The 25,264-nt window shown below is 41.9% G+C and overlaps 1 protein-coding gene across 1 annotated transcript in view; it reads left to right on the forward strand.

Moving 5' to 3' along the window:
• Window positions 1-25,264, forward strand: part of ROCK1 (Rho associated coiled-coil containing protein kinase 1) — a 122,469-nt gene that overhangs the window by 88,319 nt on the left and 8,886 nt on the right. The window contains exons 15-30 of the mRNA XM_040431786.1: window positions 102-193; window positions 751-997; window positions 1,850-1,956; window positions 2,706-2,856; window positions 3,139-3,299; window positions 4,301-4,485; window positions 8,020-8,089; window positions 9,327-9,430; window positions 9,905-10,070; window positions 12,582-12,675; window positions 14,964-15,049; window positions 15,282-15,470; window positions 16,375-16,540; window positions 20,164-20,240; window positions 24,411-24,499; window positions 24,718-24,796. Of these exons, the coding sequence (XP_040287720.1) occupies window positions 102-193; window positions 751-997; window positions 1,850-1,956; window positions 2,706-2,856; window positions 3,139-3,299; window positions 4,301-4,485; window positions 8,020-8,089; window positions 9,327-9,430; window positions 9,905-10,070; window positions 12,582-12,675; window positions 14,964-15,049; window positions 15,282-15,470; window positions 16,375-16,540; window positions 20,164-20,240; window positions 24,411-24,499; window positions 24,718-24,796 (2,063 nt within the window). The remainder of the gene's footprint in view (window positions 1-101; window positions 194-750; window positions 998-1,849; window positions 1,957-2,705; window positions 2,857-3,138; window positions 3,300-4,300; window positions 4,486-8,019; window positions 8,090-9,326; window positions 9,431-9,904; window positions 10,071-12,581; window positions 12,676-14,963; window positions 15,050-15,281; window positions 15,471-16,374; window positions 16,541-20,163; window positions 20,241-24,410; window positions 24,500-24,717; window positions 24,797-25,264) is intronic.

A 25,264-nucleotide genomic window follows, 5' to 3' on the forward strand; every position in this document is an offset into this window, starting at 1 on the left:
ACATGCGCCATTTACTGGCCAGTAGGGTTTGAAGGTGGCATGGGCAGAAAATGTAATTGGGGTGCATGTTTGCTTATGTCTCATTTTACCCAATCTTTCAGTGTCCACATTAAAAGACCAATTGGAAGATTTAAGGAAAATCAGTCAGAATTCTCAGATGACAAATGAAAAAATATCTCAGTTACAAAAACAGGTAAGTAATCCATGTACTCACTGTTTAGGTTATTTTCCTTAATTTTAAGTACTTTTTTTTTTTTTTTCATACGCTTTTGGCCACAAAAGACTGAAACTGAAAAATCTAATTTTATTATAGGATTTATTATACGGTTTTTCCCACAAAGACTGTATCACCATTGCAACAAAATAGGTGATAAATAGAATGGGGGCCCCAGAGTCCCTTTTATTAATGGAGCAGTGGGGCGGTATTGCTCCTTTCATTTTCTCGGGGACTGATGGATATAGCCAAGTGCTACCCTCAGCAGTCCCGTAGAAGTGAATCAAGTGGTGGTCATGTATGCGCACCTCTGCTGTATTCAGAGGGGACTCGGGGACCCCCGTTCTCATGATTGGTGGGGGTCTCAGCGGCTGATCCCAATCGATCATACGTTTATCACCTGTCCTGTGATATTTTGTATGGGAGTACCCCTTTTAAGTGCTCCATTTATGGCATTTTATTTGCTAATAGTTCACCAGACATTACTTTCAATGTAACTTCGTCATCAAATACATAAAAATCTCTTTTGTTTCTAGTTGGAAGAAGCCAATGACTTCTTAAGAACGGAGTCAGACACTGCTGCAAGACTGAGGAAAAGTCAAAATGAGATGGGCAAGACTATTACACAGTTGGAAACGCTTAATCGGGAATTACAGGATAGGTGTCGGCTATTGGAAAGTGCCAAATTACAAGTGGAAAAGGATTTTTTTCAACTACAGGCGGCCTTAGATTCCGAGAGGAGGGACAGGAACCAAGGATCAGAACTTATTGGGGATCTACAAGGTGAACAGTTATGAGGTTACTGTATAGCTTTAGAGGGAATCTGTCGCCAAGTTTATGTAGTGCAGAGACCCTGATATAAATGCAATATCACTTCTGTTCTGGTGGCGATCTCTAGTAGGGCCAGCTGCAGCTCGTTCTGCCTTCCCGTAGATAATTGACAGCTTTCTTCTTATACTATATAAAGCAGTCAGGGGTGTGGAGGGCCGCAAGGACTTCCCAGTGTATGCACTGAGCGCTCATATCCCAGTGGAGTTGCCAAACGCTGGTTTTAAGAAAATGACTGAACAGAAATACAGTGTTTGAATTAGGGTCTGTGTAACCAGTTTAAGTTGCCCTTAGATAGGGCAGAATAAATCTGGGGACGGATTCCCTTTAAATTGCGTTCAGTCATAAAATGTTCTTTTAATTATGAAAAAATTGAAATTGATGCTACTGTATCATTAGGTATGAAGTGTGTTTTATTCCACAAATATGGCGCAAAGCTAAATGGACAAAAGGAAAGACAGAAAAGTCGGTCGTTGTAGTTTGTAATAGCTAGACATGAGGGCATTATTGCTTGCAGGCTGGCGGGTAGCAGGAGGTACTGGTATCAAACAGAGCATAGTCCTCCACTTGTGGCCCCTATTTTCTGGATGAGAATGTTGCTGGGATATCCAGTGTGCAGAAATAGTCATGTACGGTGTAAAGCCGCTTTCATTTCATAAAAATAAGATTTTTCATATGTTTTTTTTTTTTGCAGTGATTTCAGTAGGTTTTTAAATGGCATTCAATAAAATCTGTATAGTTTAACCATAACTACCGTTCTGTGGTTATGTGGCTTGACATCTCTTATTCTTTGTTATCTTGAAACAGCGAGAATGACATCATTGCAAGAAGAATTGAAGCATCTCAAACACAATCTTGAAAGGGCAGAAATGGATAGGAAGGAGGCATTGGATCTCCTGAATAAGTCAGAAAAAGTGAGTGATCAAAGAACGTGTTAAGTAACATCCAACTCCTGATCAAACAATTAAAATGTGTTTTATATGGATTTTTTCCTCTTCTAGTCACATAAGGCTTCGTTCACATCACCGTTCAGCTTTTCCGTTCTCCTGCTCCTAAACAGAAAGGACAGATTCGGCACGTAACTGAGCCGAATGGAACCTAAGGACCCTATAGACTATAATGGGGTCCGTTAGGTTTCCGCTCAGAAGATGATTTTGGAACGGAGAGAAAAGTTGTTGTGCATGCAGGACTTTTGTCTCCACTCCAAAATCTTCTTCTGAGCGGAAACCTAAAGGACCCAATTATAGTCTATGGGGCCTGTGGGCTCCGTTCGGCTCAGTTATGTGCCGATTCCGTTCTGAACGGAAAGGCTGAACACGGTAATGTGAACGAAGCCTAAAGCTGTCAGTATGATTCCGTTACAGAAAGGTCAGACAGAGGCACACAGCATTATCAATCATGATAATGCCATGCGCTTCCCAAGTCCAGAACGCACGATCCCGCTCTCAAACGGAGCATGATTCCCGCAAGAGACTCAGTTGTGTAAAAAAGCCCTAAAACGCTCACTCCGTATGGTATTCTGACAACGTTTTATGCAAAACGACTTCAGATGTTTCATCCGAAGTCGATTCGCTCATCCCTAATCATTTTGCTACCATGTTATTGTTGAGATTATGAGTTGTATTTCTGTAAATTTAAAGATTTTGTGTCTTACTCCTAACAGGAAAAGAACAATTTAGAAATAGAGCTGAACTATCAGCTAAAATCCTTGCAACAGCGGCTGGACCAGGAGATCAATGAGCATAAGGTGACAAAGGCAAGACTGAGTGACAAACACCAGACATTTGAGGAAGAAAAGTCAGTGGCCATGTGTGGTGAGTCTAGCTGAGTGCTCTCTCGCCTTTTCTTTAAATTTTTATGTATGGATAAGAAATATCAGCTTCTTTAATGTGCGTCTGATCCTCATTTTAGTAAATGGGTGCAGAGTTGAAATTGGCTATTTTTCGGGGGGGAAAATGACCAGACCTATTTAAAATGTTATCTTTTTGATGCAAATTGAACAATTTTTCTGAACTGTCTTCCTTCACGTAATGAATGTTTGACCATTCTACCCCCTGGACATTACCTGCATCTTACAATATTGTATTTGGCCTTAGAGATTGAAATGAAAGTGAAAGCAGAAAGGGCAGCGAAGGAGCGAGCGGAGAGCCGGAGGATGGAGATAGAGAAGCAGTGTTCGATGCTGGATTTTGACCTCAAACAGTCACATCAGAAATTAGACCATCTGGTTCAACAAAAGGAGAGGCTGGAAGAGGAGGTATGGATATATGATGGTGGAGGAACAGCGATTGTTGAAATGGCTGAAGTATTGGCAGAGGAACGACCTGCCAGAGATCATAGCATCCGGCACAGCCTTAAACTACCGGAGCACTGCCTATAATGGGATCCGGCCTGTTTCCGGCATTAGTGCTTAGTCACCTAGACTAGAACCACTGCAAGCAGAGTCCTGGCACTAATGACTGGAACAGACCGGATCCTGCTGGGTCCCATTATAGTCATTGGGCTCCAGTGGAGAAAGGTAGTGTCTGGCTATGACTGACTTGATAGTTTATTTTGATACCAGTAAGGTTTTTGGTGCACTGTGGGCGGGGCCACTCTGTTCAGAGCACTTTGCTTTCCCTGCATTATCACTGCCAGCTCTGAAATTTCAGGGACTGTCAGTCTAACAAGAGGGTGAAACATTGAATGGCATTATGGCAGAATGGTGATGTACCCAATGGCGTTGCCGTGTCCACAGAGCATAAAAATAAAAAGACAAATTTCTGATATTTTTACGGGTACTGTTGTACTCTGACTCCACATGGTGGATAAAGCAAGAAAAAACAACGTATTGATTTTTGTAATACTCTGTATTTATTGATTCAATAAAAACGATTTGATTAAAAAAAAAAAAAAGACAAATTTCTCATGATTTGAGGACAGAATTTTCACAAGAAAGGTATGGTTATGTATCGGGGGGGGGGGGGGGGGGGGGGGGGTTCCGAACCTACATAGCAGTATGCCTACCAGTTTTGGAGGTCAAGCTCTAAGCTCTAAGCTCTAGTCCCTTATATTCTAGTCAGTCAGGATTTATTACATATGTCCTTGGCGGTGAAAGGGAACAAGGAAAATTCCACATAAAGGACCGTTTTTAAAAAAAGGATAGAGTTTTATTGATTCCTGTGGCTGTTCGGCATGTGATTTGTGAATTGTTAATACTGAAATGCAAAAGGAGACCGATTTATTCCCAAACCTCAACCCTGTGCTTGTGTCCTGCAGGTGAAACAGCTGACCCTGCAGCTGGAGCAGGAGTCGAAGAAAAGGATCACTGCACAGAATGAGCTGAAGGTGCACGCCTTTGAGGCCGATAATCTGAAGGGATCTGAGAAACAGTTGAAGCAGGAAATAAATACGTTGTTGGAAGCAAAGAGGTTGTTGGAGTTTGAGCTGGTCCAGTTAACAAAGTATGTTGGTTTTCTTTGTGTATATTAACGTTTCATATAAAGTGGGATTCCTCAGCGTTCCATTAAAGGGAGTCTGGCACCACTTTTGGCCATGACAAAATTTGGGCAGCCCTACATAGGGGCTGGAGAGAGCAGGACAAATATCTTTTGCGGACTTTACTCATCAGGAGTAGTGTGAAGATAGTTATTCTGCCAGGCAATGCTCCTGGAAGTGTCCAGGAGGTGGATCTTCTCTGTGAAGTGTTTCTTGCACTCTCCACTTTGCTCTGAGTGACAGCTTTCGAACCTGGAAATCCCTACAGCTGTCAGCCAGAGCACGGTGGGGGCGCTGTGAAGAAGCTCAGTGCAGAGAGCGATTCACAATGAAGCTTCACCTCCTGTGCACTTGCAGCAGCAGAATCTGTCAGAATAAAAGTTCATATTCTTACCACTCCTGCAGAGAGAGCCCACAAAAGTCATGTTTGTACTGCTCTCCCCAGCCCCTGCTTAGTACTGTCAGCAGCTTGGCAATTTAGCAAAAGTGCTGGTAACTCCTTTTAAAGTGCAGTTCCATTATGTTTGACATAAAATAAGCATCAAGGAAAACGGGGCGTGCAGAATCGAATGCAGTCTAATGATGTCGGAACAGAAGACCCCACTACAAAGTTCCAGGAGAGGCATTAGACGTGGTGTGAATGAAGAGCATGTAGGATTTGCTGTTTTCCTTTCTGCATATCTTGACGCCATATTTCACTTCAAACATGTTGTCACTACACTTGATGGGTACACGATTATAGATTTCTGCATGCCCCATGAAGGTAAATGGAACTGATTTTCAGTGGCAGAATTTTCTGCCACAGAAACATTTTAGAGCGTAAAACCGCCTAGAAATAAGGTAAGCTCCTCACACGTGGCGGATGTGCTGCGGGTTTTCTTTTCGGGATTGCAGGCAGGAAATCTGCAGCATTTTTGGATGAAATTTTCCCATCTCTTGGTAGTTCTGCATCAGCATGTCAGTTCTGCTGGGTTTACAATGCATAGGGTAAAGTCTGCAGCAAAATCCACCTGTGACACGCTTTACGCAATATCTCTATTAAAGTGGTGTCACACACAGATTTTTGATGCAGTTTTTTGAGCCAAAGCCTGAAGTGGGTTGGAATGGCATGTGAAATATAATGGAAGGACCTGTAGTTCTCCTTCCTGCTGGAGCCACTTCTGATTTTGGCTCAAAAACTGCCACAAAAAGCTTTGTGTGTGAGACCACCATAAATATCACAGATAGTAGGTTATCTTGCAGTTCAGTGCTAGACGCCATGCTAAGTCAGTAGAGCTGCTGGATTATCTATTGCTGGGTTAAAGGCTTTGAATTGCGCTCAGAATTATGGAGCAATCATTATGAAGTCTAACATAGACATTCCTGGTTTAATGGCAGCAGGAAAGGCTTGTCCACCTATGCTGCGGTTTTGGCATTTTTTTTTTTCCCCGCCGCCAATTAGCCTGTTTTCTCAGTGCTGTGTTTTGATAGCTGGGGACATAAAGTCTAGAAAAGAGCCGTACAGTTCGCTTAATAACTTACATTCTTGGCATGCTCTGCAGTATGTATGCTTAGTCCGTACCTCTCTAGACATAGATGTTCTTGGCAAAATGTTAAAGGTCTGCCCATGTTCTTAATTCCTGTTTTTCACCGCTCATTCTGCTTAATCTTATCGGTTTGATTGGCCAGCACACATCAAGTTTCACTTCAGTAATGCTTTTAACATGTGCGGCCCCAAAGTGGAGCTTCAGATGTTCATAGCATTTGATTTGACACAGCTGTTATGTCAAATGAAGGCATCACCATCGCTCTTGTTGCACACAAGCTCCTCTCCTTTATGTTGCCAGCCCCTCCTTCACTGCGGTGATCGCCAGGGCCAGGCAGAGGCAAAGCAGCAGGTGGCCACAGAAATGAGTGGAGCTTGGGTGCAACAACAACAATGGAGACACCCTTATTGCACCAATGGCCTAATTTGAATATTAAGATAAAGTATCATAACTTTGGGATGGAGTCTGTGATCAACAAAAGAAAACAGTGTTTTAATCTGGGAACCACAGCAATGTATCTATGCAAATAATTGGATAGGTAGGTCGCTGGTGACAGATTAGCTGTGCAGTTTTGGTTTAATCGGGGGCAGTCACTCTGTACTTGATTGACATCACAGTCAGCGTTTGGCTGGTGTAATTACGCCAGCTGCTTGCCCGTGCACGCACTCCCAAGGCTGCTAGTGAATAATTTTCATCAGCAGCCTTGTCGCTCTGGACCTGTTCCTGATTGTGGCAACCAGCTAGATCTGTCCCTTACCGCAATAAATATGCTCAATACAGTTAGTGTGTCAATACTGTGACATCGCTCCCATGATCCCAGCCACCATAAAGGCTGGCGTTTTTCCGCTTAGTGCGCAAGCTTGACCACCGCTGCTGCAATGCAGCGGTGGTCGTAACCCCTAGAGACGAGCAGGTTCTAAAGAGAAGGGAAATTCAATACAGCCAGGACAGGAGACATTATTGAAAATGAAGTTCAGTTAGTAAGTTACTTATATTTGCATTTTGCACAAAATAATAGCCACATGATGAGGTGGGATGACCCCTTTAAGCCGCTATTAATTATTATGCTGCTTCATTTAGAACGAAAATCGCCCGATTATCGACAGCACATTGCCTTGTGTAATCAGGGAAGTGCTACTGATGATCAATACAACAGAACGAGGCAGGAACCATTGTATCAGCAATCATTGCTTCCCCATATACTTTGCATCCGCCTGTGTCAAATAGACTGATGCAAAAAAAGTGCCGATCAGAACTTGTCCTGCCTGAAGATCAGACAGTGTAATACACCCTTTATGCTAGGGATCTGTTCACATCACTATGTTCAGCAATCAAACACACCTATAGGGTGTCATTTACCTGCTGTATACCCAAAAACTGTCTCCTCTTGCCGTACATGAATTATAAAGCATCTTATAGATCCTTGTTATCAATGAGGAACTCTCTGAGCTTTCCTTTTAAAGGACATAGGTAGGGACTGTTCCTGTTTGCGTTAAATTGTGTGGGCTCATCTAGGCCCTGCTCATATCTGTGTGGGATCCCCCTCTGCAGATTTTAGCAATGCATGCAGCAGTCTGTTCTTTCCAGCAAAGTGACGGTCACCATAGCGGAGGTGTCAGAATCTCTACGACAGGCGCCAATATCACAGCCTGAATTCTGTTTTGTGCTCGCACGATAGAAAGGAAGAAATGGATGTCAGAAAGCGGTTGTGAACTCAGCCTTAGATATACAATGTTTTGGAAGCATACCGCTATCTAGATATGGTAATCTTTAGTGCGGTTTAAAAGCGAGTATCTTCACCACTACTTTATTCATTGCAGATGTTGCAAGGTCCTAGTGACTTAATAAGGTTATTTTTTACTTATGAGCTGAGAAATGAGGAAATGCGCCGAAAGCACTCTGTAGTCACGAAGGCTTCAGAATAAAATGTGGATTTAAAGACGGATCATGAAGTAACTTTTTTTCCCCCATCAGGCAGTACAGAGGCAACGAAGGTCAAATGAGGGAACTTCAGGATCAACTTGAAGCTGAGCAGTATTTTTCAGTAAGTATATTGTGCATACAGTAGATGAATGGACAATGTACAGGGGGAATCCCAGTGGACAGCTTAAGTGGGGTTGTCCAAAGATTTAAAGGGTCACTGTACTTTAATTAAACTTTTGATATGTTATACGGCAGTGATTGCGAAACCTTTTATACACAGAGTGCCCAAACTGCATCCCAAAACCCACTTATTTATCGCAAAGTGCCAACAATTTACCCTGAATACTACAGTCCAATAGTATATGTTTCATGTACTTTATCATGTAGCTATAATATCCTGCCTACATTCAGTGCGCTGCCCGTGCTGTTCACAGCGCACCCTGCGCTGATGAATGGCAGAAACGTCTAAGGCATATTGGTACACCATAGACTTTTTACAGGGCGCAGGTGCCCACAGAGAAAGCTCTGAGTGCCGCTTCTGGCATCTGTGCTACAGGTTCGCCAACACTGTTATAGGGAAATATCAAAAGTTTAGGTCAGTGGAGGTCTGAACCCCCTCCGATCGCTAAAACAAGGGGAGAGAAGGGCACACTTGGTGTGTTCTCTCTCTCCTCCCTGCAGGACAGGAAGCAAGACGACCCTTGTTCTAGAGATCAGTGGTGGTCTCAGCGCTCAGACCCCCACCAATGTAAACTTTTGATAAGTCCCTCATACATATTAAAAGTTTAATGAAAGCTCAGTACCACTTTAAACTCACCCCTTATACTGAAACGCCCATGATCATGAGAACGGGGGTCCTGATACCCCTGTTTGAATGGAGTGGCGATCACGCATTTGCACTGCTGCTCCACTGATCTCTATTGGACTGCCGGAGAAATCTGTGCGCTGTACTTGTCAATCTCTGGCAGTCCAATGGAGATGATTGGAGCATGCTTGACCGTCCCTCCATTCATAATGGGGCACAGGACCCCCACTGATCAGATATGTAACCCCTAATCAGTATGCAGGGGACAACCCCTTTAATTTTCTTTAACATGGAATCTTTCTTGCTGGTTGTGCACAGCAGCCTAATAGCTACTCCATATTTTATTGTTTTTCATCTAAGGATTTTTTTTTTTAAGACTATCTAGAGGTTTTCTGCAGGGCGGCAGGATACTAATTCCTTCTTTTTCTATGAGGAATCTGAAGTATAATTTAAAACGGATCTGTTTTGAGTGTGAAGGGTCCTTTACTATGTAGTTTCATCTGCTTAATGTTACCCTAGAGCAAAGCCTAGCTTGTTCATTATTGTCCCACAGACACTGTACAAAACTCAGGTTAAAGAACTTAAAGAAGAAGTTGAAGAGAAGACGAAGCTCAGCCAAGAACTGGATAAGAAATTACATGAACTTCAAAATGACAAGTATGTTTCTTTATCTGCACATGCTTTTTGCAAATACGGACATAATGTTGATTTGTCTCATCAGCAGGGCCTCTTCCCCTGTGGACTTTGTTCTGCTTCAGCTTTGAAGCCGGGTCGGCGCCGGCACTGCGGCTGCACACATGCTGCTCCGAACCAGAGTCTGTGCCCTTGCTTTGCTAATTGGAGCAGTGGTCCTGGCAGGAAATTGCTAGCATATTAGGACTGAGATTTATCATCTCCCTACACCAGAAAAATTGCATTAAATGCAACTTTTTAAAAGAAAAAAAAATCACAATGGGCAGTTTTTACACTATCGCCACTTTTCAGAGAGGGAATGTGGCAAGGGCAGGAAAGGGGAGCGGCCAGCAGCCACAACAAAATGGAACCCCCAAAAGAGACTGTAGAAATCATCATAAAGTATAATTTTGAAGCATATGTGTTTGCGGTGACTTAACGTTACCCATGATTTTACAGAGAAACTCTAACTGCGCAGTTGGACCTGGCTGTGACAAAAGCGGAATCGGAACAGCTGGCCCGGGCACTTCTGGAAGAACAGTGCTTTGAATTGACCCAAGAGAGCAAAAAGCTATCGACAAGAACCAGACAGGACACTATAGATAAAGATCATACCATCCGCAAGGTAGAACGTTACATTGCCTTGAAAATATGCTATTTGATTCACACCTATTAATACTTATTACATTGATGTTTGAGGTCATTGTCATGTAACCCATAACAGCCCTAATATTTTATATATAAGAAGCAGCTTGTTTAATCCTTTTAATGGGGATTCATTGGTGCTGAACAGCCCTTTTTTTATGCCGTGCAGCCAAACTGCATGCGTTTAACAGCAAATTGCTGTGGTCGTGCAGTATAGTTTTTGGCCACACAGCTTCTATAGGTGGAACAAGTTACATGTATAAATTGTTGAACAGTTCTTGATATCTGTAATGAAGATTGTCCTTTTTAGATGGACATGCCTCCTTGAGCGGGCTGATCGGGCGGGTGGAGGAGCTGCGCCTGCCCGATCAGCGGCACGGAAACGGTAGTTACTCACAGCCGGGCCCCTGCTGCATACGTCGGCATCGGTGAAACCACCGATGCTAGCGTGTTAACCCCTTGTATGCCGTGGTCAAAGCTGACCGCGGCATGCAGAGGGTACGGGTGCCCTCTGCATCTCCATCGGTTCGCTGCACTGCAGTGGCGGGGCCCCGATGGCAGAGAAGGCAACCCCGATGCCTTCCATAGGCACCAGAGCTTGCCTTCTACGGAAGCCTGTGAGATCCAGCCCCATAGGCTGGGTCTCACAGGCAGGCTGCCAGCATAAAAGCTGAGAGTCAATACATTACAATACAAGTTGTATTGTAATGCTTTGCGGAGGGGATCAAACCCCAGAAGTTGAAGTCCCAGAGTGGGACAAAAAAAAGAGAAAGGAAAACCATACATATTAGGTATTGCCGCATCCATAATGACCGGCTCTACAAAAATATCACATGATTCCCCCCCATGTGCTAAAGCAATAATTTTTTTGTCACCTTACATCACAAAAAGTGTAACAACAAGCGATCAAAAAAGCGTATGCCCCCCGAAATTTGTACCAATCAAACCATCACATCATCCCGCACAAAAATGAGCCCCCTACATAAAACAATCGGGCAAAAAATAAAAAAATAAATATGGCTCTCAGAATATGGAGACACTAAAACATGATTTTTTTTTATTTTTTTTTAAATGAGGTTATTGTGTAAAACTTAAATATAAAAAAGTATGTATATTGGATATTGCCTCGTCCGTAACAACCTGCTGCATAAAAATATATGACCTAACCCCTCAGGTGAACACCGTCAAAAAAATTAAATAATAACTGTGTCACCTTACATCACAAAAAGTGTAATACCAAGCGATCAAAAAGTCATATGCACCCTAAAATAGTATCAATTAGTCAGCTCATACGGAAAAAAATAAGCCCCTACATAAGTCGCCCAAAAAATAAAAAAAAGCTATGGCTTTCAGAATATGGAGACAAAAATGCTTTATTATGTAAAACTGAAACAAACAACCAAAAAAAGTCATATTTTGTATTGTTGCGTCCGTAACAACCTGCTCTATAAAAATATTACATGATCTAACCTGTCAGATGAACATTGTAAAAAAAAATTATAAAAAAAAAACTGTGCCAAAACAGCTTTTTTTGTTACCTTGCCTCACAAAAAGTGTAATATAGAGCAACCAAAAATCATATGTACACTAAAATAGTACCAACAAAACTGCCACCTTATCCCATAGTTTCCAAAATGGGGTCACTTTTTTGGAGCTTCTACTCTAGGAGTGCATCAAGGGGGTCTTTAAAATGTGACATGGCAACTTAAAATGATCCCAGTAAAATCTGCTTTCCAAAAACCATATGGCGCTCCTTTCCATCTGCGCCCGGCCGTGTGCCCGTACAGCAGTTTACGACCACATATGGGGTGTTTCTGTAAACTACAGAATCAGGGCAATAAATATTGAGTTTTGTTTGGCTGTTAACCCTTGCTTTATTACTGGAAAAATGGATTAAAATGGAAAATCGGCCAAAAAAGTGAAATTCTGAAATTTCATCTCCATTTTCCTTGAATTCTTGTGGAACACCTAAAGGGTTAACAAAGTTTTTAAAATCAGTTTTTTTAATACCTTGAGGGGTGTAGTTTCTAAAATGGGGCCATTTATGGGTGGTTTCTATTATGGAAGCCCCACAATGTGACTTCAGACCTGAACTGGTTTTGGAAATTTTCTTAAAAATGTTATGATTTGCTTCTAAGCTTTCTAACGTCCCCAGAAAAAAGAAAATGTAATTTACAAAATGATCCAAACATGAAGTAGACATATGGGAAATATAAATTAATAACTATTTTAGGAAGTATCACTATCAGTTTTAAAAGCAGAGAAATTGAAAAATTGCACATTTTTCAAAATTTTTGGTAATTTTTTTTTTTTTTTATAAATAAAAATGAATGGCCTGACTAAGTAAAAGCATTTTAACGTTATCACCACATAAAGTGACACATGTCGAATTTTCAAAAAATTGCCTTGTCCTTAAGGTGAAAAATGGTAGGGTCCTGAAGGGGTTAAAATCTAAACTGTTTTAAATATATTTTGTATGTCATTTTGGCAGCTGGAGGAAACAAACCACACATTAACCAAAGATGTTCAAGAAATAACCAAAGAAAATGCAGAACTGAGTGAGAAGTTTAAGACACTGGAAGAGGGTAAGTTTCCTTTATAATGGCCAAGAGTATCCGACAGTCTTCTATCGGGTCTATGCCATGGATTTCCAGTTCTGGGTCAGGGGCAGTACAAGATTTGCCAAATTTATTAAGAGATGAACTCTTTTAATTCATTTATCATGTCTTACTCCAGTTTATGCCAGTCTTTAGAAAATGTACCACATTAAGCATTTTGGATTTTAGTCTGCCCAATACTTTGTTTCCCAAGAAGTACATGGCAGGAGACCCTTTTCTCAAGTCAGAGGAGAGAGCTGTTGGCCATCCAAAATGTCTCACCAGCTTTAAGGCTGGCCATACACATAGCTGTTGCCCAAATTCTCAGTTGGCTGACAGCACTCCCAGTCCGCTCATACATATGCCTGCTTTGCTCAGCCGAGCATTCATGTGTTCTCAGTGAAAAAAAACAGAACACGGAATAGCAAAGAAATTGTGATGCCCCAAGGATAAACTAACAGTGTCCCTCCTTGAACCAACCTGCCCTGATGAGGGCTATGTTCAATACTATCCCTGGATGGCCCTAATGGACGACTTCAGGAGTCCAATGCAGTACAGAGACCGCAACCAGCTCACATGGCTGAGCAAAACAGAGAGCAGTATGATACGTAGCAGTCATTACTCATCTGTCTGTGTGGCGGTGAATCGATTGATCATAATGTAGATAATGATGCCAGCAGGTCACAGGGCAGGCCCCTGTACGGTCGCTAAGCAAGTAGTAGGGGGGCGGTGTTTCAGTTATCGTGGTTACTCTATCACCCATACTCTGTTCTCTATTGATGTCAGCATTGTCCCTGATGAACCTCACGTTGGAGGTGGGGCGGAAACGTGTCAGGCAATAGATATTTATGGGCAACACCTATGGATATTTCTTCATTCATATGGTTTATCTGCTTGCACATGCCATCACTTAGAGCAACTTCACATCGCCGTTATTTTTCCATTCTTCTGATCCATCAGAACAATAAAGAAAAAATGGATCCCGTTAAAAAAAAAACTAAAAAAAACATGCACATTTGGCATCTGTTTGAGCCATTACCGTCAGAGATTTGTTATTTTAGAAGGAAAGAGTCTTTTTTTTTTTTTTCCTCCTTTATTTTTCTGTTCTTCTGACAGATCAGAAGAATTGAAAAATAACGGTGATGTGAACTGGCTCTTACTTGGTCTGAACTGTTGGACACCTTGTATGGTGCAGTTGGTGAATTATCTGACCTTTCTGGTGGTCCGACTGGTGTCTATTCTCTCTGTATAATCCTCAATGGGTAATTTAGGGTCATTTCCGAAGATGGTAGGATCGCTCTTATCAGGGCGTGAGTTTCGCTTTAGGTAGGGTCAAGCTATATTCTCCCTTGGCTACCCTATACCCGCAGGTGATCTCACAACTGTCTGTTTTGGTACCCGTGAAGCCATTTATTAGGGCCATCCAGGGATTGTTTTGAAGACAGGGGGATCTCCCTCATCAGGAAAGTTGTTCCACTTTAGGGAGCGTCAAGGAAGGACATTGTGGAACTATTTAAAACCGGGTAATGAAAGTTAAGTTTTAACAGAACTTCTTTGCTATTCTGTGATTGTGTGCATATTCTTTATCAGTCTCCATGATCCTGTGTGTTCTCAGTAGGAGGAAGGGGAGGAAGCCATTGCTTGGCTTATCTTCCCAAGAGTGAAAGAATTGGTCATTTTACATCCAACTGCCCTGTCATCATCTCCAGTACAATCTGCTGTTATGGGTGAGTTGGGAGGCCCCATACACATTGGGTTCAGCCAACATACATATAATGTGTATGGCCAGGTAAAGAACCATTACATTATTCTAAGTAAGCCATATAGAACTTCCTGCTAACTATAACTGACGTTGAGGTGGTTTAGCATTATGTTTAAACAAAACAATGCTTTTTTGTAATTTTTATTTTTTGCTGCAAAAAATACTGTGGATAGATGCTACATGTTGGCCCATAGTAAATTATAAAATGCCCTGCAAACCCTGTTTTTTGGGGTATTAACATTTTAAAGGGGTTGTCCAGTTTTCCCATATTGATGACCTATCCTCAGGATAAGTCATCAATATTAGATCGGCGGGTGTCTGACTCTTGGTACTCATACTGATCAGCTGTTTGAAGAGACTGCGGCGCTCTCTGTAGGCAAAAAAACACAACTTGTTTCATACTGTTTTTTGCAGGCCAGGATGAGCTGATAAATGCGTAGCGCCGTAGTACCCCAAGTGCATATTTTACCATGAAGCCTAATATTGAACATTAACTAGTTGGGTATTCTTTCAGACTTTAACCTGAAGCAAGAAGAACTTAGCAATTTGAAGATTACGTATGAGAAGAATATAAATACTGAAAGAACGCTTAAAACTCAGGTAATTGAGCTCTGAGATGTGAGTCTGTGGAAGAGTCTTTTGTCCATAAAGAAGTCCCTCGTCTTGTTCAAATATGGATATTAGCAGCATTATCCTTCATTTTTCATGTTATCATAATTTATGCTGTTTTAATAAATGCGGTTTTGATTCTGCTCATACGTCTTGAATATGGCCAAGCGATATTTTCGTGTCACTTGTATGTAACGTTCAATGTGCAATTGTTTTGACCTAGGCTGTGAACAAACTAGCTGAGATCATGAATAGGAAAGATTTCAAACTGGACCGGAAGAAAGCCAACACGCAGGACCTGAGAAAGAAAGAGAAGGAAAATCGTAAGCTGCAGTTAGATCTTAACCAGGAGAAGGAGAAATACAACCAGATGGTTACCAAATTTCAGAAAGAGATGGAAGATATGTTAATGGTAAGTGCTAAGTGAAAAAAGTGACACATTTTTATGTAGATAATGGTAGACCTCGTGTATGAGATGGAACTTTTTTTTTATATAGGTAACATTATAGCCATCTTTTACTCCAGAGACACCATAGAGTTAAATTGCTTGTATATGAACAGACTGTCCACTCATGCACATGGCCGAAACCCCACTGACATACGCGGCAAAAGGCTGCACGAGTTTGTGGGTAACTGGGGTATTGCCTTCCAAATTGTGTGTCCAATGGCCTCTCCACGTGGGCATGGTTGTGGTCTTGTGTTCTTATGCTGTCTAGCAAAAATTAACCAATTTTTTGTTCCTAAAGTGCCCATGTTTGCCCTATAGACCATGTTAAATGCCATTCGATGACCGTACTTATAAGGAGAAGGTCTTAGTTGTTTGCAGGGTCCTAACACCGAAGGACTGACTTAAAGAGTTTGTCTCACTTCAGCAAACGGCAATTATGTAGATAAAGTCAATACAAGGCACTTACTGATGTATGATTGTCCGTATTGCCTCCTTTGCTGGCCTGGTTCATTTTTCCTTCGCAGTATACATTTCTCGTATCCAGGGGTTATGGCTGTGCTTGCACCCTTTAGGAAAAAGCACACATGCGCAGCAGCTCCCGTCCTGACCACCTTGTATCTGCGCTGCAGATGCTGGCCATCAACATTAGAACTATGTTGACCAAACCTACTGATTTTGGTTGGCCTCAAAGACTGTGTGATGTATACTGTGTCCTCCTGACTTCTCCCCAACAGCAGATGTCAAGGGAGATAAGAATGTTGGATTTCAAAATGTTCCTGGGTTTGGAAGGATTGAGAGTCAGTTTGCTTGGCTGACCGTTATCTCATGTGTAGCCAGCTTTAGTTTTCCTTGTTTTTTTGTATTTTAGCAATTGACTGAAGAAAGTAATACCAGGAATGAACTTCAGATGCAGCTGGCCAGTAAAGAAAGTGACATAGAACAGTTACGTGCCAGACTGGCGGAGCTGCAGCTACGTATGGACTCTACAAGTGTTGCTAGTCTACAGCCAGATGAAGCAGATGGAACGATAGGCGGTAAGCTCAAAAGTGTAGATTTCTTTAATAATTTGATTAGAAACCCCAAATTAATGTGTTTACGTTAAAAAAGATTCTAATGATTTTTGAACATATATTCCCATGCACTAATTATTGAAGGACTGATGCAGACCATAATTAATCATTGATGCCTGACTATACTTTTAGCCTTACTATTTGCAGACTGGAGAAAAACGTCTCCAGTTTTTGGATCCAGTGCTCCAAATCAGCATTGTATGAACAAGACTGAAGGGTTTAGTGCAACTATGAGCAAGTCACTTTAATTTCTTAAAGTACTATTGAAACTAGCTGTCTCTGCAACTTTGGGGTAGGGGAAGTAAACCTCTAGTCTTTCCTACTATGCTATACGCTCAATTGTATTGGAAAAAATGTGTGTGTAACATACAGTGGGACAGATTTAATAAGCTGTATATATACAATCACTGTGGCTCAACTTACTGTAGAAACCGCATACATGCCCTGCTTCACATTCATTGTGTGTAGACCTTAATCGCACCTTACTGGGCAGTTAGGACTGGCTCAAAAAAAGGGTGTTAATTAACCGAAGATACGTGAATTAAAATTAAAAAAGAATCTCCAATGTTTAGTTGCAAAGAGCCAACCAATAGGTGGTGTGAAGACAAAATTGTCCAACGTGCCTCACAGTGCGCCAAATTTATCATCCAGCGTGAACTGAGATAAATTTGGCACATCTTTAAGCTGGCTATAGGCATTATACTTTTGTTGGCTGAACACGCCGAGAACGCATGGTTCGGCCGACACACTAAGTGTGTGTACAGCTTCTGACTCGTGACATCATCTGTCAGGGGAGACAATTATTGGACACAATTCATATTTTTGCCAATCCTTTTGTTCTCCTTGGAGATAAGCCACCGCTCTCCCCATATACACACATTCAGCTGAGCCAAATATGTATGCGTATGGAGAAGCTGTGAGGCAGACGGGAATAATAGCGGTCAGCCAATCGATCATTCTGCCAACAGCTATTGAATGTGTATGGGCACATACATATTAGTGTACTGTTGGCCCGGCTGTCCCTGACAGATTATGTTGGGGGAGAGAAGGATCAGGCAAAAATGTTTTGCCCGATCCTCTAGTTTTTCCGGTGAATGTCACCAGAAGTGTCAGTCAGTGACGTTCTCCCCTCTCCCTCCCCACTAAATACACATACATGATACATGTTTGGCCGAACAGATCTTGTATGTGTAGGGGGAGTTGGGAGAGATAACGGTCAGCCAAATGATCATTCGGCAGACAGCTATTGCATGTGTTTGGCCGCCTTCAAGCTACGCATGCACATTAGGCTACTTCACACTGGCGTTTTGGCTTTTCGTTTCTGAGATCCGTTCAGGGCTCTCACAAGCGGTCCAAAACGGATTAGTTTTACTTTAATGCATTCTGAATGGATAAGGATTTGCTCAGAACACATCATTTTGCCTCCGATCCGTCTCCATTCCGCTCTGGAGGCGGACACCGAAATACTGCCTGCAGCGTTTTGGTGTCTGCCTGACGAAGCGGAGCCAAACGGATCCGTCCTGGCACACAATGTAAGTCAATGGGGATGGACCTGTTTTCTCTGACAATCTGGCACGATAGAAAACAGACCCGTCCGCCACTGACTTTCAATGGTGGTTAAGACGGATCCATCATTGCTATGGAAGACCTAATACAACCAGTTCCATTCATGACGAATGCATGCGGTTGTATTATTGTAATGGAAGCGTTTTTGCAGATCCATGACGGATCAGCAAAAAACGCTAGTGTGAAAGTAGCCTTAGTCTATGGTTAATCAAAATAGACAATTTCAACCATAGTATTTCGTTTGGTGAAACGTAACAACAATCTATCGTTTTAGCTGATGAAATATCGTCTTCTGAAAAGAATTTATTGTGTTTAAAAATTTTACCCATTAGTTGGATGAAATATAGTTCTTGAAAAAAAACGTTCCCAGAAAGGTCTTTTACCCATCGTCGGGTTTTATCAATATGGACTAAAATGTGTGTGGCTATATCTGTTAAACCATCATTCACCAGATCGTTCAATCAGCAACCAACTTCTAATATGTAAGGTCACCTTCAGTTTACGCTGTCCAACTATTAGACAGGATTCGTAAATCTGACCCAAATTTGAACAGAATCTCTACTTTTAAACATATTGGGTTACATTCTAAATGTAAAATAAAAATGTTTTGTTTGTTACTTTGCTATTTATTTCTTACGGTATCTTCTCTGTAGTCTTCTATAAGGAATTCCTGAAGTCTTGGTAGTAGAGCAGTGCCTTGTGGTATCTCTCATGGTTACAAAGGGCTTACAGCACGTCGTAGAGATGAATATCTGAGAGAATGGAGCTAGAGTCTGTTTACAAGTGGAGATTATCATGGCACCGTAGACTGTTCTATTCCATACTGCAGAAAGTTTTTCCTGCCTGATGAATGCCAAAAGGACACTTTTGGCCTTCATCAGATGAGTTTGAACCTACTGATACATTTCATACTGTATAAGCCAGGCATCCTCAAACTGCGGCCCTCCAGCTGTTGCAAAACTACAACTCCCAGCATGCCCGAACAGCCTACAGGTATCAGCCTACAGCAGGGCATTGTGGGAGTTGTAGTTTTACAACAGCTGGAGAGCCGCAGTTTGAGGATGCCTGGTATAAGCCCTTTAATCTTTCCTGGCGCATAAGGTAAATGAACAGCAGCATTCAGGCAAGTTCCTCCCAAAAAATTACAATAAAACATTAGAAAAGTAGAATATGTTGTAGGTATCTGGTTTCATCTTGGGGAGGGGGGGATTCCCAGTATATATCGTGAAATCTAATAGTTTATGCCAACAGCATTAATTGTGGTGTATTGAAGTGAATGTTAGCCGCATACATTCCATTTACTTGTCATATTTTTGTTCATAGTATGCCAAAATAATGTATTTCATTTTGCTAGCATTCAGTGCTGTTGGTGGATCATCATTTCGTAGGTGTGTGTATGTCACTTGCGGTGTGTTGCTTGTACCTGCCGCGGAAGCAGTTAACCTTAATGGGGGTCAGCTTGTAGCAGAACCAGGCAAAATGTCAAAGGTGGCTGGCGCATATGCCTAGCTCTGAACGTATTTCAAATGGTTTGTCTGTTCTTTCCACTAAATAAAATGTTTGTCTCTTATTCTCCGTTTAGTCGAGTCTACCTGCATTCCTTATTTCTTTCTCTCCTATTCTTGTCTTCTGTGAGTAAATGGGGGGGGCACATCTGCCTGTTGGTGGCCACCTTTTCAGTTAGCTTGTTGCACTTTATCCCTTAGAGTATGATTTCCCGTCTTCAAGTCCTTGAAGCAGCAGTCTTCATTTTTATATTTTGTTCTTTTTTTTTACTCTTTTGCCATTTACATTTTGGCCTTGATCTTGTTAAATACTTTTCATGTTCAATTTGCTTATAATACTCCAAGTTCCTTTTGTGTTTTGTGGGCATGAAGTGTTGACAGTCTTCATTCTTTGCTTCCATCCCTGCCATGCATCTTCATTCTGCATGTTTATATATCTTGCACTGTGTTGTGACTGGTGGTTATTCCATACAAATAACCTAATACAACTTTTGCCTTTTTTTTTTCCCCTTTTAGAATCCGAATCAAGAATTGAGGGGTGGCTGTCTATTCCGAATAGAGGGAATATAAAAAGGCATGGTTGGAAGAAACAGGTATCAATACTTAACAGTTAGAATACATACTGGGAGTGTCCAACTAGCAGGAGGAAGCTGTGGGCACATCTGTGTTCCCCCAGTAGTCACATCTAGCACTATCTCCCATCTCCAAAAAAGTATAGATGCACCGGATTGAAAATTGAATTAGCTGCATGTGAACTATTGGTGATGAAATGAAGAAGTCATGATGTCAATTTGTATTTTTGATTGGCTATATAGCGTAAAAGTTAGGTGAATGGGTTAAAAAGCTGTAATTACCCTGCACTGCCACAAGAAAGTAGACAGCGTGCAGGTAAACACTGATGAGGGCGCTGGACGAGCCCTGTAGCCTCTTCAAGTGGTGTCCTCCCCAATATGGCTACTGTTTGTGTAATAAATGAATTGTATGCAGAGAGGGCTGTATTGGGTCACTAATGGACCTATGAGGTTATTGAGGATTAATATTGTACTATAACATTTTGTGCGAATTAATAAATAAATCAGTGCCACACTCAGATATCATAAATCATGTATCAGTAAATAGTGTACATAGATGTGCACTAATCAGTAACCAAATCTCTTGACCCAACATTGTCCTTGATGAGGGACTTGTATAGCAGTCACAATATTAGTGGCATGGGTGTCGGACCCCTGACGATCAGATGCTGTTGATCTCTCCAGAGGATAGTTGATCAGTTTAAACAAACTGTAGAACCCCTTTAAAATATAGATATAGAAGCAGTATAGTTATAGTTCAAATCAAAGTACAGCCCTGTATGCCACCAGACACAATTTGGAGCCTACTTCTTCCTCGGTGATGGCATAGTTTTGCTATATATCTCACATACTTTTTGATGATATAACTTGCAGAGCCAGTCCTAATTATTGCTCCTTTTTTGCTGATTGGATATACAGCTGACTTGGCACTCATAATAATAGTCCCTTTTCATCAACTATGAGCTGACCGAGTGCTTTATAGAAAGAATAACCAGTATAATAGGTGTTGATATGACCTTCATATGCCCACAAAAGTAATGAAGACCCTTTCACATTACCATAAAACAACAAAAAGCTCTAGCCCAGTTAATAAAAATATTAAATTTATTGAAAATTATTGTAAAATAAAACAACATACCATATATGTATACTGCTGAAATTTTTTAGCAGTATACAGTTATGGCCGTAAATGTTGGCACCCCTGAAATTTTTCAAGAAAATGAAGTATTTCTCACAGAAAAGTATTGCAGTAACACATGTTTTGCTATACATATGTTTATTTCCTTTGTGTGTATTGGAACAAAACCAAAAAAGGGAGTAAAAAAAGCAAATTGGACATAATGTCACACCAAACTCCAAAAATGGGCTGGACAAAATTATTGGGACCCTTTCAAAATTGTGGATAAATAAGATTGTTTCAAGCATGTGATGCTCCTTTAAACTCACCTGGGGCAAGTAACAGGTGTGGGCAATATACAAATCACACATGAAAGCAGATAAAAAGGAGAGAAGTTCACTTAGTCTTTGCATTGTTTGTCTGTGGGCGCCACACTAAGCATGGACAACAGAAAGAGGGGAGGAGAACTGTCTGACGACTTGAGAGCCAAAATTGTGGAAAAATATCAACAATCTCAAGGTTACAAGTCCATCTCCAGAGATCTAGATTTGCCTTTGTCCACAGTGCGCAACATTATCAAGAAGTTTGCAACCCATGGCACTGTAGCTAATCTCCCTGGGCGTGGATGGAAGAGAAAAATTGATGAAAGGTGTCGACGCAGGATAGTCCGGATGGTGGATAAGCAGCCCCAAACAAGTTCCAAAGATATTCAAGCTGTCCTGCAGGCTCAGGGAGCATCAGTGTCAGCGCAAACTATTCGTCGACATTTAAATGAAATGAAACGCTATGGCTGGAGACTCAGGAGGACCCCACTGCTGATATAGAGACATAAAAAAGCAAGACTACATTTTGCAAAATGAACTTGAGCAAGCCAAAATCCTTCTGCGAAAACGTCTTGTGGACAGATGAGACCAAGATAGAGCTTTTTGGTAAAGCACATCATTCTACTGTTTACCGAAAAACGGAATGAGGCCTACAAAGAAAAGAACACGATACCTACAGTGAAATATGGTGGAGGTTCATTGATGTTTTGGGGTTGTTTTGCTGCCTCTGGCACTGGGTGCCTTGAATCTTGGATCGCACTGTAGAGCCCAGAGTCAGAAAGCTGGGTTTGCGCCCTAGATCTTGGGTCTTCCAGCAGAACAATGACCCCAAACATTCATTAAAAAGGACCCAGAAATGGATGGCAACAAAGCACTGGATAGTTCTGAAGTGGCCAGCAATGAGTCCAGATCTAAATCCCATTGAACACCTGTGGAGAGATCTTAAAATTGCTGTTGGGAAAAGGCGCCCTTCCAATAAGAGAGACCTGGAGCAGTTTGCTAAGGAAGAGTGGTCCAAAATTCCGGGTGAGAGGTGTCAGAAGCTTATTGATGGTTATAGGAAACGACTGATTTCAGTCATTTTTTCCAAAGGGTGTGCAACCAAATATTCAGTTAAGGGTGCCAATAATTTTGTCCAGCCCATTTTTGGAGTTTGGTGTGACATTCTGTCCAATTAGCTTTTTTTCCTCCCTTTTTTTGGTTCTGTTCCAATACACACAAAGGGAATAAACATGTGTATAGCAAAACATGTGTTACTGCAATACTTTTCTGTGAGAAATACTTCATTATCCGGCGGGTGAATAGCCTGTAGGATCCGTCCTGCCGCGCTAGTTCACGTGTGCCCCTGGACTAAAATGGGGGCAGGGGCGGAGTTCTGGCGGCAGCACGCCGAGAGGCGGCCAGACTAAAAGTACTGCATGCAGTACTTTTAGGCTACTTTCACACTAGCGTTCGGGGCTCCGCTTGTGAGCTCAGTTTGAAGGGGCTCACAAGCGGCCCCGAACGCATCCGTACTGCCCTAATGCATTCTGAGTGGATGCGGATCCGCTCAGAATGCATCAGTCTGGCAGCGTTCAGCCTCCGCTCTGCAAGCGGACACCTCAACGCTGCTTGCAGCGTTCGGGTGTCCGCCTGGCCGTGCGGAGGCAAGCGGATCCGTCCCGTTTACAATGTAAGTCAATGGGGACGGATCCGTTTGAAGTTGACACAATATGGCTCAATTTTCAAACTGATCCGTCCCCCATTGACTTTCAATGTAAAGTCTGGACGGATCCGTCTGAACTACTTTCACACTTAGAATTTTTTTTAAACTATAATGCAGACGGATCCGTTCTGAACGGATCCAAACGTCTGCATTATAGGAGCGGATCCGTCTGTGCAGACATCAGATGGACCCGCTCTGAACGCAAGTGTGAAAGTAGCCTTAGTCGCGCTGCCGCCGGAACTCTGCCCCTGCCCCCATTATAGTCAATGGGGACGGAGCGGCAGTCCGGGGGCACATGTGAACTAGCGGCAGGACGGATCAGACAGGCTGTTTACCCGCCGGAACAGCCTACCGGAGTCCCCTGTCGGTAGTGTGAAAGTACCCTTACAATAATATTCAGTACTCAATATTCAACATTCATACTTTTTGTTTTTATAGTATGTGTTAAATCCCATGCCACTCCGCCACTGATGCTCTGGTGGTCCTGCAGCGATGGTATGTTGTACACCCATGTGACTACTGCAATCAGTCTCCAACCTATGTTCTCCTGCTAAGCAAAGCAAGCATCACTGCTGAGGCCAATGTTTTATTGCAATGGTCACATGGATGTTTGGCACTTAAAAGACCTCCAGGGACCACTGCGGCCTTGGTGCTGGAGCAGCAGGGAAGTTAACAGGGAGGTGTATGGCCAATAATCTGGCATCTTTCGACCCATCAGCCAACAAATCAGCGTTTGCAAGTTCATGAACTGATCTGCTGCGCGATACTATGGGCCAATTTAACGGAAACAAGTGTTTGTATGAGCGCTTGTTCCTGATAATTGGCCCCAAAATTGTGCAGCCTAATAGGGCACTCTAGATCAATGGTGCCTGATTATCGGCAGCACAACTGTGTTATCAGTCATTGGTGTCGGCAGTGCCTGAACATTAGGCTCATTTATTTCTCCAGTAAACCCCTTTTGTGTTCCTAATTGCGGTTTCTCCTAATCTGATCAGTCAGGTAATACACGTTTTTATATATGTGACTGTGATGTTTTACTCTTCCAGTATGTTGTGGTTAGCAGTAAGAAGATACTATTTTACAATGATGAGCAGAATAAGGAACAGTCCAACCCATCCATGGTACTAGATATAGAGTGAGTATCAGAAGACTTTTTTTTTTTTTTCCTTGACATTCTCTAATAATTGTTAGGCGTTTAACCAAATGCTTTCTAAAAGGGACACATTTTAGTGTATCCTATATAATTTCACAAAAACTGAACCAGGTACCTAGTGTGTCACTGAATGTATGCATATTTGTGAATGAACATAGAGAATTTCCATTATCAACAGTTCATATGTTTTCTTTATTTAGTAAGCTTTTCCACGTCCGCCCTGTTACACAAGGGGATGTTTATCGTGCGAATACTGAAGAGATCCCTAAGATATTCCAGGTAGGTGCCGCATTCATTGCACCCTGCAGCTGGAAACACACTTGCAGTTTGAGGTGCAGCTTTTGATGCAGTTTGTTTTAGCCAAAGCCAGAGTTGGATCCGCATCACATTTGAATCCATTTTCTAAAAAAAAAATATATATATATTCCAAAAAACTACATGTGGCTCCAGCCTTAATGCTTATTTCACACATATATGATATAGAATGAGTCCGGGTCTGTTCAGGGAAAAACTGATGGTTTTGCACGCAAGTTTAAACAGGTTTTTCTGCAGTTGCGTTCAGTGTTTTTTTTTTTCTGTGTGAATGCAATCGCTTTTTGATGCGTTTTTCACGCATGACGATCAGTGATGAACGACGCTCATGTGCACAGACCCATTGAAATGAATGGGTCGGGATCCAGTCCGGATGCTATGCGTTCATTAGGGATGTCCCGATACCATTTTTTTAAGACTGAGTACGAGTACCGA

This window comes from Bufo bufo, chromosome 5 (assembly GCF_905171765.1).
Source record: "Bufo bufo chromosome 5, aBufBuf1.1, whole genome shotgun sequence".
NCBI classification, from domain to species: Eukaryota; Metazoa; Chordata; class Amphibia; order Anura; family Bufonidae; genus Bufo; species Bufo bufo.